Below are 14,599 nucleotides of genomic sequence, written 5' to 3' on the forward strand. Positions count from 1 at the left end.
GCCTCGCCTCAGAGCAACAATACGCCTCGCCTCAGAGCAACAATACGCCTCGCCTCAGAGCAACAATACACCTCGCCTCAGAGCAACAATACACCTCGCCTCAGAGCAACAATACACCTCGCCTCAGAGCAACAATACACCTCGCCTCAGAGCAACAATACGCCTCGCCTCAGAGCAACAATACACCTCGCCTCAGAGCAACAATACACCTCGCCTCAGAGCAACAATACACCTCGCCTCAGAGCAACAATACACCTCGCCTCAGAGCAACAATACACGGGGCTTCAGATGAGTAAAACACTGTGACACGGAGCAGCAATTCAGCACAAATCAGTGCAGCAACATACCAATCCCATGGCTCAGAGCAGCATCCCATTTGGAGCAAAAGCAGAGAATTATATTCAAAGAAGGCTCAAAAAGTATTTACTAAAGCCGAACAAAGGAATTCCTGGCAAGTCAGGGAACGTCAATAATAATCTGCGTTTTGTAATCACATGGCTCAAATTTGGAAAGTAATTCAGTGGCAGCTCTCACAGCCATATGCACAAACTGAGCACCATCACTACCTGCAGAGGTAGCAACAGCATGGGGCTGTGCAAATACCTGGCTCACCTGATCATATCTCTAAACATAGTAATTTCCAATTCTGGACAGCAATAGTTTCAAGACAGCAATTTATTTAATTTCAATCTTATGAAACCTTTCCTACACAGGAATTCCTACTCATGGAGTGTTGGCTGATTAAAGGTCTGTTCAGTCTCAGATAAAAGGAAATCTACACTGCAGGCGGCGAATAATGATGGTTTCAACATCTAACTGGGGTACAGATCCAGCCCAGGCACACGCAGTAACATCGCTACACTCTGAGTGGCCAGATGTTTAGTCACTAGCCTTTTACCTATCAGACTTGGATTCAGATCCTGTACAATGGGAGATTTAGTGCTGCCTTACACCACATTGCCACTATCAGGGGTAAAGGTCCCCTTGATTAAGGGGACAGTGCACAAGTGTGAACTCAGCAACAGCTCAATCTTCCACAGCTGGCTCATCTGTTTTGGTTGGACAGAGTGTAGCTTCAACATTGAAATTTCAGAGAATGCTACTGCATGGAGATGAGAGTCCCAGACAGAGAAAAAACACTTAAAATGGAGTTAACGAAGTGAAAATATGATCTTAACATACTTCTGTGTCACATTAGATTCAGAAGTCTTGCTGAAACGTATTTGGAAAAATCAAAAATTCTAAAATACAATTTTTATATACACACTATGGTATCTACATACATGTGTTACAAACACATACATACTTCTACGAACTATACATATGCTACACATAAAATGTATGAATTATATATGGTGTGTGCACATTTCTATGTAAGGTTCATCTTGCACATTTTATATTGTATACACTTCATATTTAGCACTCACACAGCACAGTGAGAGACAGATGAGTCTTGCCTACCCTCACACTGCTTCAAATTTATACATTAAAATAGATGGGAGCCCACATACCAGATCCTGACATATCCGCTGGCGTTTCTTTATCTCTTGCTCATGGCTTTCACATTCTTTCCGTTTTTTACATAATTCTGTTGCCTGGGAAGAATAAACAAAACCTGATTGGGACTATTTAACAATCATAACCGGATGAAAATCTGGAGGTGGTGATTATGTTTTCTTTACATCAGCAATTAACATCTCTAATTACCAAGCAGTGATTATCCTCCTTGTGAGGGAGGTAATCAGGTCTCTTTAGGGCTGGTTCCAAGATGGAGATCAGAACAGTCTCCCTCTGTGGCAGACTCGGTATCATGGTTCACGAGCCAGGCAGGTCCACGGCTTTCCAGAACACTGTTGATGACTGACCAGCCAAACTGGTTCAATAATAGGACCGAGAGGGTGGGCCTGTCACTGGGGCTCGGATCCTTCCCACTCAGTTCTGAATTACCCTGGAAGCTGATGCCTTAATGATAAGGTGGTTCTGGCTGTACAAGCAGCAGGAAGTTTACCAATGCTCTGTACTGGTAAACTGCATAGTTTTAGCTGGCTAAACTCCGGCAGTACCCTTGCACAAACTTGGGGGGTCCTAAGTCTTAGATCTGCCAACCTGCACTTAAGCTCTCTGGCTTAAGGAAAGTAGAAGGGAGAGAGTGTGGGTTCAAACTGATGGTCTACTTGTGTAGCTTGGTGCGTAGGCTCTGAACATGGTGATGGGTTTCCACACAGGTCAGACACCCAGCTAAAAAAACTGCAAAATACCTCCACATCATGAGTCACAGAAACAAAGTGGAAACATTCAATTTAAAAAAAAACTTTTAAAAATTTACATTTTAGAAATATCCTAACAGCACACTTAAAACTCACGGTCTGGTCTAAAACTGGACAGGAGGAGCACATTATGAGTGTAACAGCACCAGGTTTGGGAGGCTGTTTCTGCCACATTGTGTGGGAGCAGCACCTTGAGCAGTAAATATTTATAGATCTGGTATCATAGCACCTTTTCATATTATTGCCATCCCACTCTGACAATCCTTTACTGTATTTATTCACCACACAGTCTGCTGTGGCAGTATATGGGCTGTGGCACCATTCAGATTGCACATCAGAAAGTCAATGCTTAGCACTTGCCAATAAGTCAGAAACATTATGGGACATACTTTTAGTCTGGATTCAAAGGCCAAACTGAGTTTTAAAACATTAAAAATGGAGCCGGGTGATGTATTTATCAGTGACTTGTACAGTCTGAAACACCGTCCCATCCTGTTTCACCACTGTCTTCCTCGCAGTAATGCTTTCCAAACCTGATTCTGGCTGGGATTACTCAGGAGCAGCTTAAAGCTACAGGATACAAACTGAGTTACATGCAATGAATGACAGCACTGGGATCTGGAGCTCTTGATAACTTCTTCAGTCATGTCTTCCCAATATTGTTCAGGAGAATTTATAAATTCCTTCCAGTTTCACCCTGCAACCGCTGCAAAGAGTACCAAGTACTGAGTACCAAGGATTTGGGCACCATCCCTGAAACTGGCTATTTGGGACACAATTATAGAGTCAGGGTAAATCCAAACCCTTCAGCATTTCAAAGCCTGGATCATGTCTCCAATGAGTATGTTCTGAAGTGAAAATAAGTTTGGTCTGAGTCACTCATCTTTCATTCTTGTGGTGAAATCAAGCTGTTAGATTAGAGTGGATGTGGTCAAGCAGACAACCTTCTGACTGAGATTACCCAGGAACAACTCAAAGCTGCAAAGATACAAACTGAGTTACAAGCAATGAATGATGGCTCTGGAATCTGGAGGAAGAACTCCAGAAACAGTACACATCCAACAGTGTACATTTCCCATTAGCCAAACTTGTACGGGCAGTTTTCAGCCAGTTTTTAAGTGTACCAAAATGTGGCTGCCAGGACTAGTTAACAACATGCCAACAATCTTGTTTGTAGTCAATCATTGGGCTCTGGCTGCAGAAGTAAGCATTTATTTTCTGGAATGATTGGAGGACGAGTTGACAATGCTCAACATAGAAAATAAACAACACTGACCTGTTCAGGACAACCTCACATGCGTTATACATTGAGTTCATTTGATGAACATTTTCCCATTCAATGGAGCCCAATATTCATCAGTTGCATCTTCCACCTATCTAGAAGAACCTGCTGAATCTCATTTGGGGATGCCTGTTCAATAGGTCCCCAATGGTTAATTCAACACCAACTCCCATCTAACTTGGTCTGTGACCACCCCACTGCACACACAATTCCCAGCATAGGGACAAGCAGAACAAGAGAGCAGTAGGCAGATGCTCTCAGACAATTAGATCTATGCTTCAATAAGCAACTCACTGCAATGCCAATAGTTTGTACAGGGCTTCCAATAAGTAGTCCTCATAAGACCCATGGAACAGGGAAATAAGGCCACCAAGCAAATTAACTGGGTGCTTTGCTGTGGAAATTACTACTTTCTAACAGGACCTGTTAAATGCAGAATCAGTAACATCACAACTCCAGCTAGATTGTAAAACAGAAATGGGAAACAGAGGCAGCATAGCCCCACAACTCTACCAGAACTGCCATTTGGACAGGGTGTCTACATCTCCATTCCCTTCCACTCCCAGCTTTTCTCGATACCCAGGCAGCATGCTGTATTCGAATGATATTGTAGGCTCACCATCCAGCCTCAGTGCTGTACCTGTCCGATATTCCATAAATGCGCTGTATAGCAAAACGCATAAAACTCTCACCTTCATTTCAAAGACTGTCTGTACAATTGATGTTAAACTTACTGCTCTACAGTTCCTGTACTTCGACCCTTTTTAAAAATAGTAGAATTATGTTACCTATTTTTCAAGTCTCACCAGTATGACTAATCGTTGTATTTGACTCTGATGTAGCCAGCTGCATCAAGGGCTACATCCTAAGACTGTCTTCAAAATATAAAATAAAACATATGCACAGTGGTGTGCTGCAAGTACAGATTCTGATTTAACGCCACATAACCACCATAAAGCAACAGCATTCTCAAGTCAGTTCTCCAGTTTTTAGAGTGACTGTAACATCTGCTACCTCGTCCTCTGCGCCAGGGCAATTCCCCATGTCCTGAATGGGCTCCTGCTTATAGCCCAAAAATTTATCACAACCTCCTCTGCTGCATCTGAACCCTCAATTATAAGATCGTGCTGTCAATCTCTGAATTGCTGCAGACTCCCACTAAGTATGAGTTCATTGGTAATTTTTCCAGTTTAGATTTTGTGTGTCTTTAAAGCAATTCACAAACTATTTCATTCTCAATATTTCATTAAGGAAAAAGATATCAATGCTGATCCATGGAAGACTTTTAGCACATCTGTCACTACCAGGTCAAGTACAGCACATGTTAGATGCAGATTAAAGTTCCATCTATACTAACCCCTTATTCCAACCCCTAGGACAGCGCCTCTTACTGTTTAAAAAAAATCCTGTATCAGACATCCTTGTAGTTTCTCTGACTGAGTCTGATAATTTAATTGAATTCACTTCATCGAACCTGTTTGAACCCAGTGTGACCGCCCCACATTCTCTATGTTATAGGGTTGGATTCTGGCCCAGAGTCTCCTACATCATGGGATTTGAAAGGCCAGCTCAGAGTTGTACTAGGTGCTGGCATGTCTGTCAGTTTCAAGAACCTAATCTGAGACCTCACTTCACAACTGTGGTAACAAATTCTCATTTCCAGAAAGACATTTCCCAGTACAGTACCTGTTCATGATGCTTAGCTTCACCGGTATGAAGCTCTGAAGCTGTGAGCAAACTGCAACTTACATGAAGACATTTTACAAAGTGAGTAGTCGAACCGAATGTAAGAGCCATAAAGGCTTAAGAAAATACTTTAAAATAGTGGCTAAATGGCATAATACAGTTAATTTACCTGAACGACTTATTGTATTAAGAAACCCCCTATTTTCTTGCTCCAGTGGTATAGTCCGACACCCCCTTCATTCTTGCCACAATGGAACAGTCCCTAAGCCACACATTGGGTGCAGCCATTTCACAGTTTTAAACTGCACGTGGCGAAAGAGGCAGAAGCTGTGAGGTTTGGAGCAGTACAGTTTTTGACCGTGTTCGTTTATACGTGTTTGCTTTGTAATTCTGTTTGTTAAGTGTTATAGTAAACCGTTTAAAAGACAAAGCTACGTTTGGGAACGTTTTATTTCGACACGCGTCTACTCGATGTTAAAAGCCCCACAGCCCAGTGGCCTGCCTGTTTGGAAACTAAGAAGCGCCACTACACCGAACATGGAGTATGAAGAAAGTTGAGCTTGGGACAGAAGGCCCATTCAGAGGCAAGTTTTTGAATAATAGCAGTAGAAAGGTGCAAGGGTTCCAGAAGCGAATTCAAGAGTGAAGCCTGAAGGCTCTGAAAGCAGTGGTGAAGTGGAGTAGACCAGAGTCGGTAACTTGGTATGCTCCAAGAACTTGCTTTCTAAACAAATTACAGTAGATTTGCACATCTACAGCCCTTTGTACAAAATAAGCGCTTGAAAAATAAGTTTTAAGTATAAAATACCTTCCGCACATACAAACCCTGAGATTCAATCAGTTCTGACATAGATTTTCTCAAATTCCAAATGAACAAAGTTTTCCCAACTGATTATCCTGGGAACAGTGATGTAACGAGGTAGCTGGCCCCTAAGCCCTTAGCAGGAGGCACAAAGACCCTAATCTAGTAAAGCTTGCGAGGTGACAGTATAACTGAAAAGTTGTATCCCAGCACCAGTGGACAAACCATTTCCATTTGGCACTACAAGAATCAAGTTTTCTTTGATATAAAGAGTACTTCAACCAGCAAACATAGGACGCAATTTTCTCAAGCTGGTCCTTTCGAGAGCTACATTATCAAGTGCAAGTGGAGGAGGGGTAGCTTCTTCAAGTCACTGTGCCATGCCTGTCCCTTCATGTGTGTTAACAGATTTGGTCTGTACAAGATTCACAAATATCAACTGACAACAAATATGAAGTCTGAGAATCCAATTTAAAAAAATCATGAATGCTGGGAATCTGAAATAAAAGCAGAAAATGCTGGAAGTGCACAGCAGGGTGACTGGCATCTCAAAGAAAAAGTATAGATCAACACTTCAAGGGTGCCCCTTTGTCAGTTCTGAAAGTAAGAGATCTCAACACTTTTCGTGTGACTCTTCATTGAGTCTGAGAACCAGGTTTTCCCTGGGCAAGAGTGTTACTACAATAACTGGTTTACTTTATCTGAAACTGTACGAGACAAAACTGGAGGCAGATATAGAAGAGCAGATATTGGCATGCTGTGAAAGGCTATAGCCAAATCAGTTCTGACTGCTGCAACAGAACCTCAACAATCTCTGTTCTAATGGGCCGGCAGGATGGCTCTGGGTAAATTCACTTGTCAAAGTCATTTCATACTGCTTGCTCTGGTGAGATTGCTCCTTACCACTTCTGAAAACATTCATGGAGTCACTCTCTACAGATTGGGTCTGGCAAGGCATTAAATGTAAAGCTTACGTGTTCTTTCCCACAGCATTGCCAGACCTGGATGCTGACAAGATGCGGCTGGGTCTCTCTTTGCTTATTTATGTACCAACTAACTGTGAAAGTTCTGCAGATAAAACATCCCTTGAAAATAATGCCTAGTCTCACTGTTCACACACTGTGTCTGGTGTCATTGTTCAGATGAATATCAATGTTGGTCTTTGTTGATCTGATTGTAATGCAGTTTGGCTGACGAGCATGGGTTCCTGAGAGGACCATTAACTAAGTGTACAGTGGACAACCCTTCATCTGGCAGCCAGTCTTTCACTTGTTGTGCAGGCGGAAAAAGTGGGGGGATTTGAAGGATTGCCACAATATAAATGCATCATAGCAGCTGCCAGGAAAGCGAGCACAGACCTGTGTGATGTGCCGCTGGTGATCACATACCATTTTCACATTAATGGAGTGGATACCCCTGTAATTTGTGATGGCAGTGGAGTCAGCTGAAGGAGCCCACAGGGTGACATGGGTGCAGTAAATGATGTTCAGGACTTGGGGGAATCCTGCAGAGCCCTATCTTGCTGTTTCCAGATGTCCATGGGGAATGTGATGAAAGTGTTTGCTAAGACATCAGCCACCTGTTTAATGCAAGTATGAACTGTAGACTGATGAATGTTACTTATTTCCGCTGTGGCACCCTGGAAGGAGCTGGGGGCAAAAGAGTTCAGGGCTACATTGACCTTGACTGCAACAGGAAATGCTGTGCTAGCTGTGGCAGATGGTTGCAGGTCTTATTGCAGGAGGTGACACAACTCTGTCATAGCCTATTTGGGTACACAGCCTCCTTATGCGTAGCTCCTCGGGTATGTTGTCCTGGGTCTATACACTCTGTTGGGAGGATAAGGTTTCTTGTGAGCATGCCTCCTTCATTTTGGTCTCCCTCCAGGTGCAGCTTTGTTTGCTCCTTCCTCCTGCTGCTGCTCTTGTTCCTGTTCCACTTGCCAGAAGGACCCCCATGAAGAAATAAGTGTGATGCCGAAAGCCTATTAACAGCTCAAAATGTTCTACAGCAACTACTGGCACTTTGAAATCATCTAAAGTAAAAAAAAAACACAAGCTAATGCAAGCAAAGTGTCTTCCAAAACTTTGAACAGCTTTACCTGAGAACAGCTAAAAATCCCATTAAATATCACTGGAAATGGCCGCCTCCCAGCTTGCACCGCCTATAGTTGGTGGGCGGGAGCAGGAAGTGGCAGTAACAATACAGCTAGAGGCAATAATGGCGTTTGCGGGGAAGGGGGAGGTCCTAACTGTGTCATCTGACTCTTACTAGCATATATGCATGACACATGAAAATTGTCCCCATAGAATTGAACAGACAGTGGCCTAGAAATTCAGTGCCCTTAGCGCCGATTTTGCGGCGCTAGAGGGCCTAGCGCTGCAATTGGCGCCGGCGCCTAAATTGCCTGGGGCCCTTCCGCCGCGGTAGACCGGTAGCGCTGCGCCGGCACCGATGACGTCATCGGTGTGCGCAGCGTCCCGGTTGCCATGGTAACCCGCCCGAACTGGGAAATTGACTTGCGGCCGCCTCGCCCGTGGCAGCCGCAAGCAACGTTCTGGCAGAGGTGCCTTGCACAAGTTTGCGCCGGCGCATTAAAGGCCCCGCGGCGGCCGGCCGCTTTCCCGCCGCCCGCCTGGCCGCAGCTCACTCCCCGGACTTCCCCCCCCCCCCCCCCCCCCGGAACAGAAGCAAGCCCGGCACTTGTCCGAGGTGCCGGGCTCATTTTTAATAAGATTATCGCGGGCCGCGGCCGCGTGCAGGCAGCTCCTCCTTAAGGGAAGGAGGAGGCCTGCACTTCCCGAACCTGCCGCACCGCAGCGGGCGCCGCAGTGCCAGGATAGCGCCGAAATTCAGCGCATAGCGCCAGTTTTCAGGCGCTAACAGCTTTCAGCAGCGCCGGCAGCCGTTTGGGCGCAGAAGTAGTGAATTTTGGGCCCGACCAGCGCGACTTAGCTCCGGCACTAACTTCCGGCGCTAAAGCCGTTGCTGCGCCAGAACCCAATTTCTAGGCCATAGGGTGTTAGTCAGCCCATCGTGCCTGTGCTGACTCTCGAAAAGAGCTTTCTACTCCCGTCTTTTTCCCAAAATCTTTAATAAAATGTTGATGGTTGCTTCAACAACATTGGAGAGAGGGAATTCAGGCGAGATAGTTCTGTTTAAATATCTGGGCAGAAGCCAGTCCATCTGCTGGGGAAAGCACCCAACTCATTATGAGAAATCAGATAGGAGAATAGGGGCATATTAGCTCTATGTCATTGGAGCTGACACCATTCAGACCACAGTCTTATCGTGTCCCTTTTGAGGTAAAGTTTGTACACCTGTTGTCCTGGTGGAATCAGGAATCTGTGCAGTTCCTTTATCAGTGCTTCTAAGTGTACACGGCATTCTACTCCAAGTGTTATGTCTGAGCTGCCCTTAAATCTTGTACTCCGTTTCCTCCTGACTGAATTCACCAGCTGCCTAACCCGCTTGCTGTCCTGATCTGAGCCTGTGACCCGAGTTTGTACAACAGATCCACTTGCCTCTGAGGTCCTGGAGAATTCTGTTGTCGCTTGCAGGGATAACCCTGGATGCACTGATGATGTTCCAACTGTGGGCTGTCAAATAATTGAAAGATCAGTCAGTCAGTACGTAGGCGAGTCTCATCACAACACACTCTCTGTAAACTAGACAGATAATCACTGTGTTCAAACATTTCACTCATGCACATGCTCATACAGGCCTTTCAATTTCTCTCATCCATAATGGCCAATGACTGATACAATGTGTTTTCCCTGCATCTTAACATGGTCGTGTCAGCTGTGGCTCAGTGGGTAGCACACTCGCCTCTGAGTCAGAAGGTTGTGGGTCCAAGTCCCACTCCAGGGACCTGAGCACATAAAGCTAGGCTGACACTCCAGTACAGTGCTGAGGGCGTGCTGCACTGTCGGAGGTGACGTCTTTCGGATGAGACGTTAAACCAAGGCCCCGTCTGCTCTCTCAGGTGGACGTAAAAGATCCCACGGCACTATTTCGAAGAAGAGCAGGGGAGGTATCCCATTGAGACCAATATTTATCCTTCAACCAACATAACAAAAACAGATTATCTGGTCATTATTGGTGTAGGTTTCTTCAGGTTTGTCAGACATGATTTGCTTTTAACAAATCATGTCGGCTTTCATTTAGTAAGCCATGTTCTTCTAAGTGATAATTTTGTTTCTGATCATGGCTGATCATAATTTTGATTATGTTATCTAGAAATTTCCTCACCACTGACGTTAGGCTGACTGGCCTGCAGTTGCCAGGTTAGTCCCTCTCCCCTTTTTTGATCAGGGGTGTAATATTTGCAATTCTCCAGTCCACTGGCACCACATTGGCAATATCTTCTACTTTGTGAAGACAGATGCAAAGTACTCATTAATACCTCAGCCATGCCCTCTGTCTCAAGATTTCCTTTTTGGTTCCTAATCGGCCCCACCTTTCTTTTGACTATCCTTTTATTTGTTACATGTTTATAAAAGACATCATTTAGTGTTTCCTTTCATGTTGCCCGCTAATCTTTTCTCAAACACTCGTCCTTTCCCCTCTTGTTTTATTTTTCAGTTCTCCTCTGCATTTTCTGTAATCTGCTTGATTCTCTACTGTATTATGAATCTGGCATTTACCATAAGACTCCTTTTTCTGTTTCATTTTAATCTCAACTTCTTTAGTCATCCAGAGAGCTCTAGCTCCCCTTCATTTCCCCATAGGAATGTGCTTAGTCCATACCCAAACCATCTCCTCTTTGAAGGAGTACTACTGAAAGCATGACATTATGGTTAGTCAAGCATTCACACATTTTAATGGTGCCACTGGTTCTGCTCTACCAGGTTGCTTTAGCAACAGGAACTTCCTTGCACAGTAACCACCTGGTTAACTCTGTTTGCAATTGCAGATATGCAGGTACCAGCAAGTGAGCACAAAGAACCTGTTATGTAGTCTAACCTGCCTGCCATCCTCCATTGGTCCTCCTATTTGTCCAACCACATCACATAGGGTGATTCCCATTGGAAAACCTACTGTTGGCAACAACTGGCACACAGGCTCATGAGACCCCAAGTCTCAGCAGAAAACCCCAAAAGAAAACAGTGCAGAAATGGTCTTAAAACGGTTGAATAAATCTTCTTACTAGGCCTTTTAGGCTTACTGCTGTATATAGCTCAGCACCTAGCACCCCTGGACACCCATTATGTAAGACAGGATTTGTACCAGGCACCATCTTAGCCTGATGACCTGAAGATGTAATTGTGTTACTCCTTACATTATTATTCCACATCATTAGAATATCATGAAATTCTAATCCCCTGGTCCATCAGAGATGTGCATCATGTGCAAAAGGATAGGATACCTGGCACGACAGGTGTCTGCCTCTTTACTCACACTGTCATGTCCATGAACTGGTGGGCATTAATGGCATGAAAATGACTGCCTGGCTGTGACCAATCACCTCCTTCAGCAAACCATTGGAGATAAAGGGCTCTCCACTCCTGTTTGAGCATGGCACTGTAGTTGCTGATTGCTAATGAGGACCAGAAAAACAGGAAGTATTACATAGAATGTACAGCACAGAAACAGGCCATTTGGATCAATTGGTCCATGCCAGTGTTTATACTCCACACGAGCCTCCTCCCACCCTCTTCATCTAACCCTATCAGCATAACATTCTTTCAGCATAACATTCTATTCATTTCTCCCTCATTTGTTTATCTAGTTTCCCTTTAAATGCATCTATGCTATTTGCCTCTACTACTCATTGGAGTAGTGATTGCCACATTCTAACCAATCTCTGGGTAAATAAGTTTATCCTGAATTCCCTATTGAATTTATTGGTGACTATCTTATATTTTGCTCTCCCCCCACAAGTGGAAACATCTTTTCTACATCTACATAAGAACATAAGACATAGGAGCAGGAGTAGGCTATTTGGCTCTTTGAGCCAGCTCCGCGATTCAATAAGATCATGGCTGATCTTCTACCTCATGTCCATTTTCCTGCACTATCCCCATATTCCTTGATTCCCTTAATATCCAAAAATCTATCGATCTCTGTCTTGAATATACTCAACGACTGAGCCTCCACAGCCCTCTGGGGTAGAGAATTCCAAAGATTCACCACCCTCTGAGTGAAGAAATTTCTCCTCATCTCAGTCCTACATGGTTAACCCCTTATTCTGAGACTGTGACCCCTGGTTCTAGACTCCCCAGCCAGGGGAAACATCCTCCCTGCATCTACCCTGTCAAGCCCTGTAAGAATTTTGTATGTTTCAATGAGATCACCTTTCATTCTTTTAAACTCTAGAGAATATCGGCCTAGTCTACTCAACCTCTCCTCAGAGGGCAATCCACCACCCCCATCCCAGGAATCAGTCTGGTGAACCTTTGTTTCACTCCCTCGATGGCACGTGTATCCTTCCTTAGGTAAGGAGACCAAAACTGTACACAATACTCCAGTGTGGTATCACCAGGCCCCTATATAATTGCAGTAAGACGTCTTTACTCTTATACTCAAATCCTCTTGCAATAAAGGCCAACATACCATTTGCTTTCCTAATTGCTTGCTGTACCTGCATGTTAACTTTCAGTGATTCGTGTACAAGGACACCCAGGTCCCTCTGAACACCAACATTTCCCAATCTCTCACCATTTAAAAAATACTCTGCTTTTCTATTTTTCTTACCAAAGTGGATAACTTCACATTTCTCCACATTATATTCCATTTGCCATGTTTTGCCCACTTAGCCTGTCTATATCCCCTTGAAACCTCTTTGCATCCTCCTCACAACTTACATTCCCACCTAGCTTTATATCATCAGCAAACTTGGATATATTACATTTGGTCCCCTCATCCAAATCATTGATATAGATTGTGAATAGCTGAGGCCCAAGCACTGATCCTTGCAGTACCCCACTAGTTACAGCCTGCCAACCCGAAAATAGCTGTTTATTCCTACTCTCTGTTTTCTGTCCGTCAACCAATCCTCAATCCATGCTTGTATATTACCCCCAATCCCATGAGCACTAATTTTGTTTAATAACCCCTTGTGTGGCACCTTATCGAATGCCTTCTGAAAATCCAAATACACATCCACTGGTTCCCCTTTATCTATTCTGCAAGTTACAACCTCACAAGACTCTAACAGATTTGTCAAACAAGATTTCCCTTCCTTAAATCAGTGTTGATTCTGCCCAATCCTATTATTATTTTCTCAGTGCCCTGTTGCCACGTCCTTAATAATAGATTCTAGCATTTTCCCTACTACCCCATTTTCTCTCTCCCTCCTTTCTTAAATAGTGGGGTTAAATTTGCTACCTTCCAATCCGCGGGAACCATTCTAGAATCTATCGAATTTTGGAAAATGACAACCAATGCATCCACTATCTCTATAGCCACCTCTTTCAAAACCCTAGGATGTAGGCCATCAGGTCCAGGGGATTTATTGGCTTTCAGTCCCATTAATTTCTCCAGTACTTTTTAAAAATAATCTTTCAGTTCCAGCTATTTACAATATATATTAATGATCTGGATGAGGGAACTAGATGTAACATCTCCAAGTTTGCAGACGACACAAAGCTGGGTGGGCGTGTGTGCTGTGAGGAGGATACCGAGAAACTCCAGTATGATTTGGACAGGTTGGGTGATTGGGCAGAAGCATGGCAGATGCAATATAACGTGGATAAATGCGAGGTTATCCACTTTGGTGTCAAAAACAGGAAGGCAGATTATTATTTGAATGGCAATAGATTGCGAGAAGGGGAAGTGCAACGAGACCTGGGCGTCCTTGTGCACCAGTCGCTGAAAGTAAGCATGCAGGTGCAGCAGGCGGTTAAGAAGGCAAATGGTATGTTGGTCTTCGTAGCAAGAGGGTTTGAGTACAGAAACAAGGAGGTCTTGCTGCAGTAGTACAGGGCCTTGGTGAGGCCACGTCTGGAGTATTGTGTGCAGTTTTGGTCGCCTTATCTGAGGAAGGACGTTCTTGCCATGGAAGGAGTGCAGCGAAGATTCACCAGGCTGATACCTGGGATGGCAGGAATGACGTATGAGGAGAGATTGAGTCGATTGGGCTTGTACTCACTGGAGTTTAGAAGAATGAGAGGGGATCTCATCGAAACTTACAAAATTCTAACAGGACTAGACAGACTAGATGCTGGAAGGATGTTCCCGATAGTCGGGGAGTCCAGAACCAGGGGTCACAGTCTAAGGATAAGGGGTAAGCCATTTAGGACTGAGATGAGGAGGAATTTCTTCACCCAGAGAGTGGTGAACCTGTGGAATTCTCTACCAAAGGCGGCAGTAGAGGCCAATTCATTAAATATATTCAAGAAGGAGTTAGATATATTTCTTAAGGCTAAAGGGATCAAGGGATATGGAGAGAAGGCAGGAACAGGGTACTGAATTTGGACGATCAGCCATGATCTCATTGAATGGCGGAGCAGGCTCGAGGGACCGAATGGCCTACTCCTGCTCCTATCTTCTATGTTTCTCATTCTCGATAGACCCTTGGTTCTCGCTATTTCCAGGAAAATTTTTGCGTCTTCTTCCATG

At 44.3% G+C, this 14,599-nt stretch overlaps 1 protein-coding gene across 12 annotated transcripts in view; it reads right to left on the bottom strand.

The window, feature by feature from the left end:
- tspoap1 (TSPO associated protein 1) overlaps window positions 1-14,599 on the bottom strand; it is a 333,678-nt gene that overhangs the window by 106,436 nt on the left and 212,643 nt on the right. For all 12 annotated transcript variants that reach the window (XM_085964438.1, XM_085964437.1, XM_085964436.1 and 9 more), the window contains 2 exons: window positions 9,562-9,636; window positions 1,512-1,595 (listed from right to left, as the gene is read on the bottom strand). In XM_085964438.1, coding sequence (XP_085820564.1) covers window positions 1,512-1,595; window positions 9,562-9,636 — 159 coding nt within the window. The remainder of the gene's footprint in view (window positions 1-1,511; window positions 1,596-9,561; window positions 9,637-14,599) is intronic.

This window comes from Somniosus microcephalus, chromosome 22 (assembly GCF_052327205.1).
Source record: "Somniosus microcephalus isolate GS21.2 chromosome 22, FLI_Smic_1.0, whole genome shotgun sequence".
Taxonomy (NCBI): domain Eukaryota; kingdom Metazoa; phylum Chordata; class Chondrichthyes; order Squaliformes; family Somniosidae; genus Somniosus; species Somniosus microcephalus.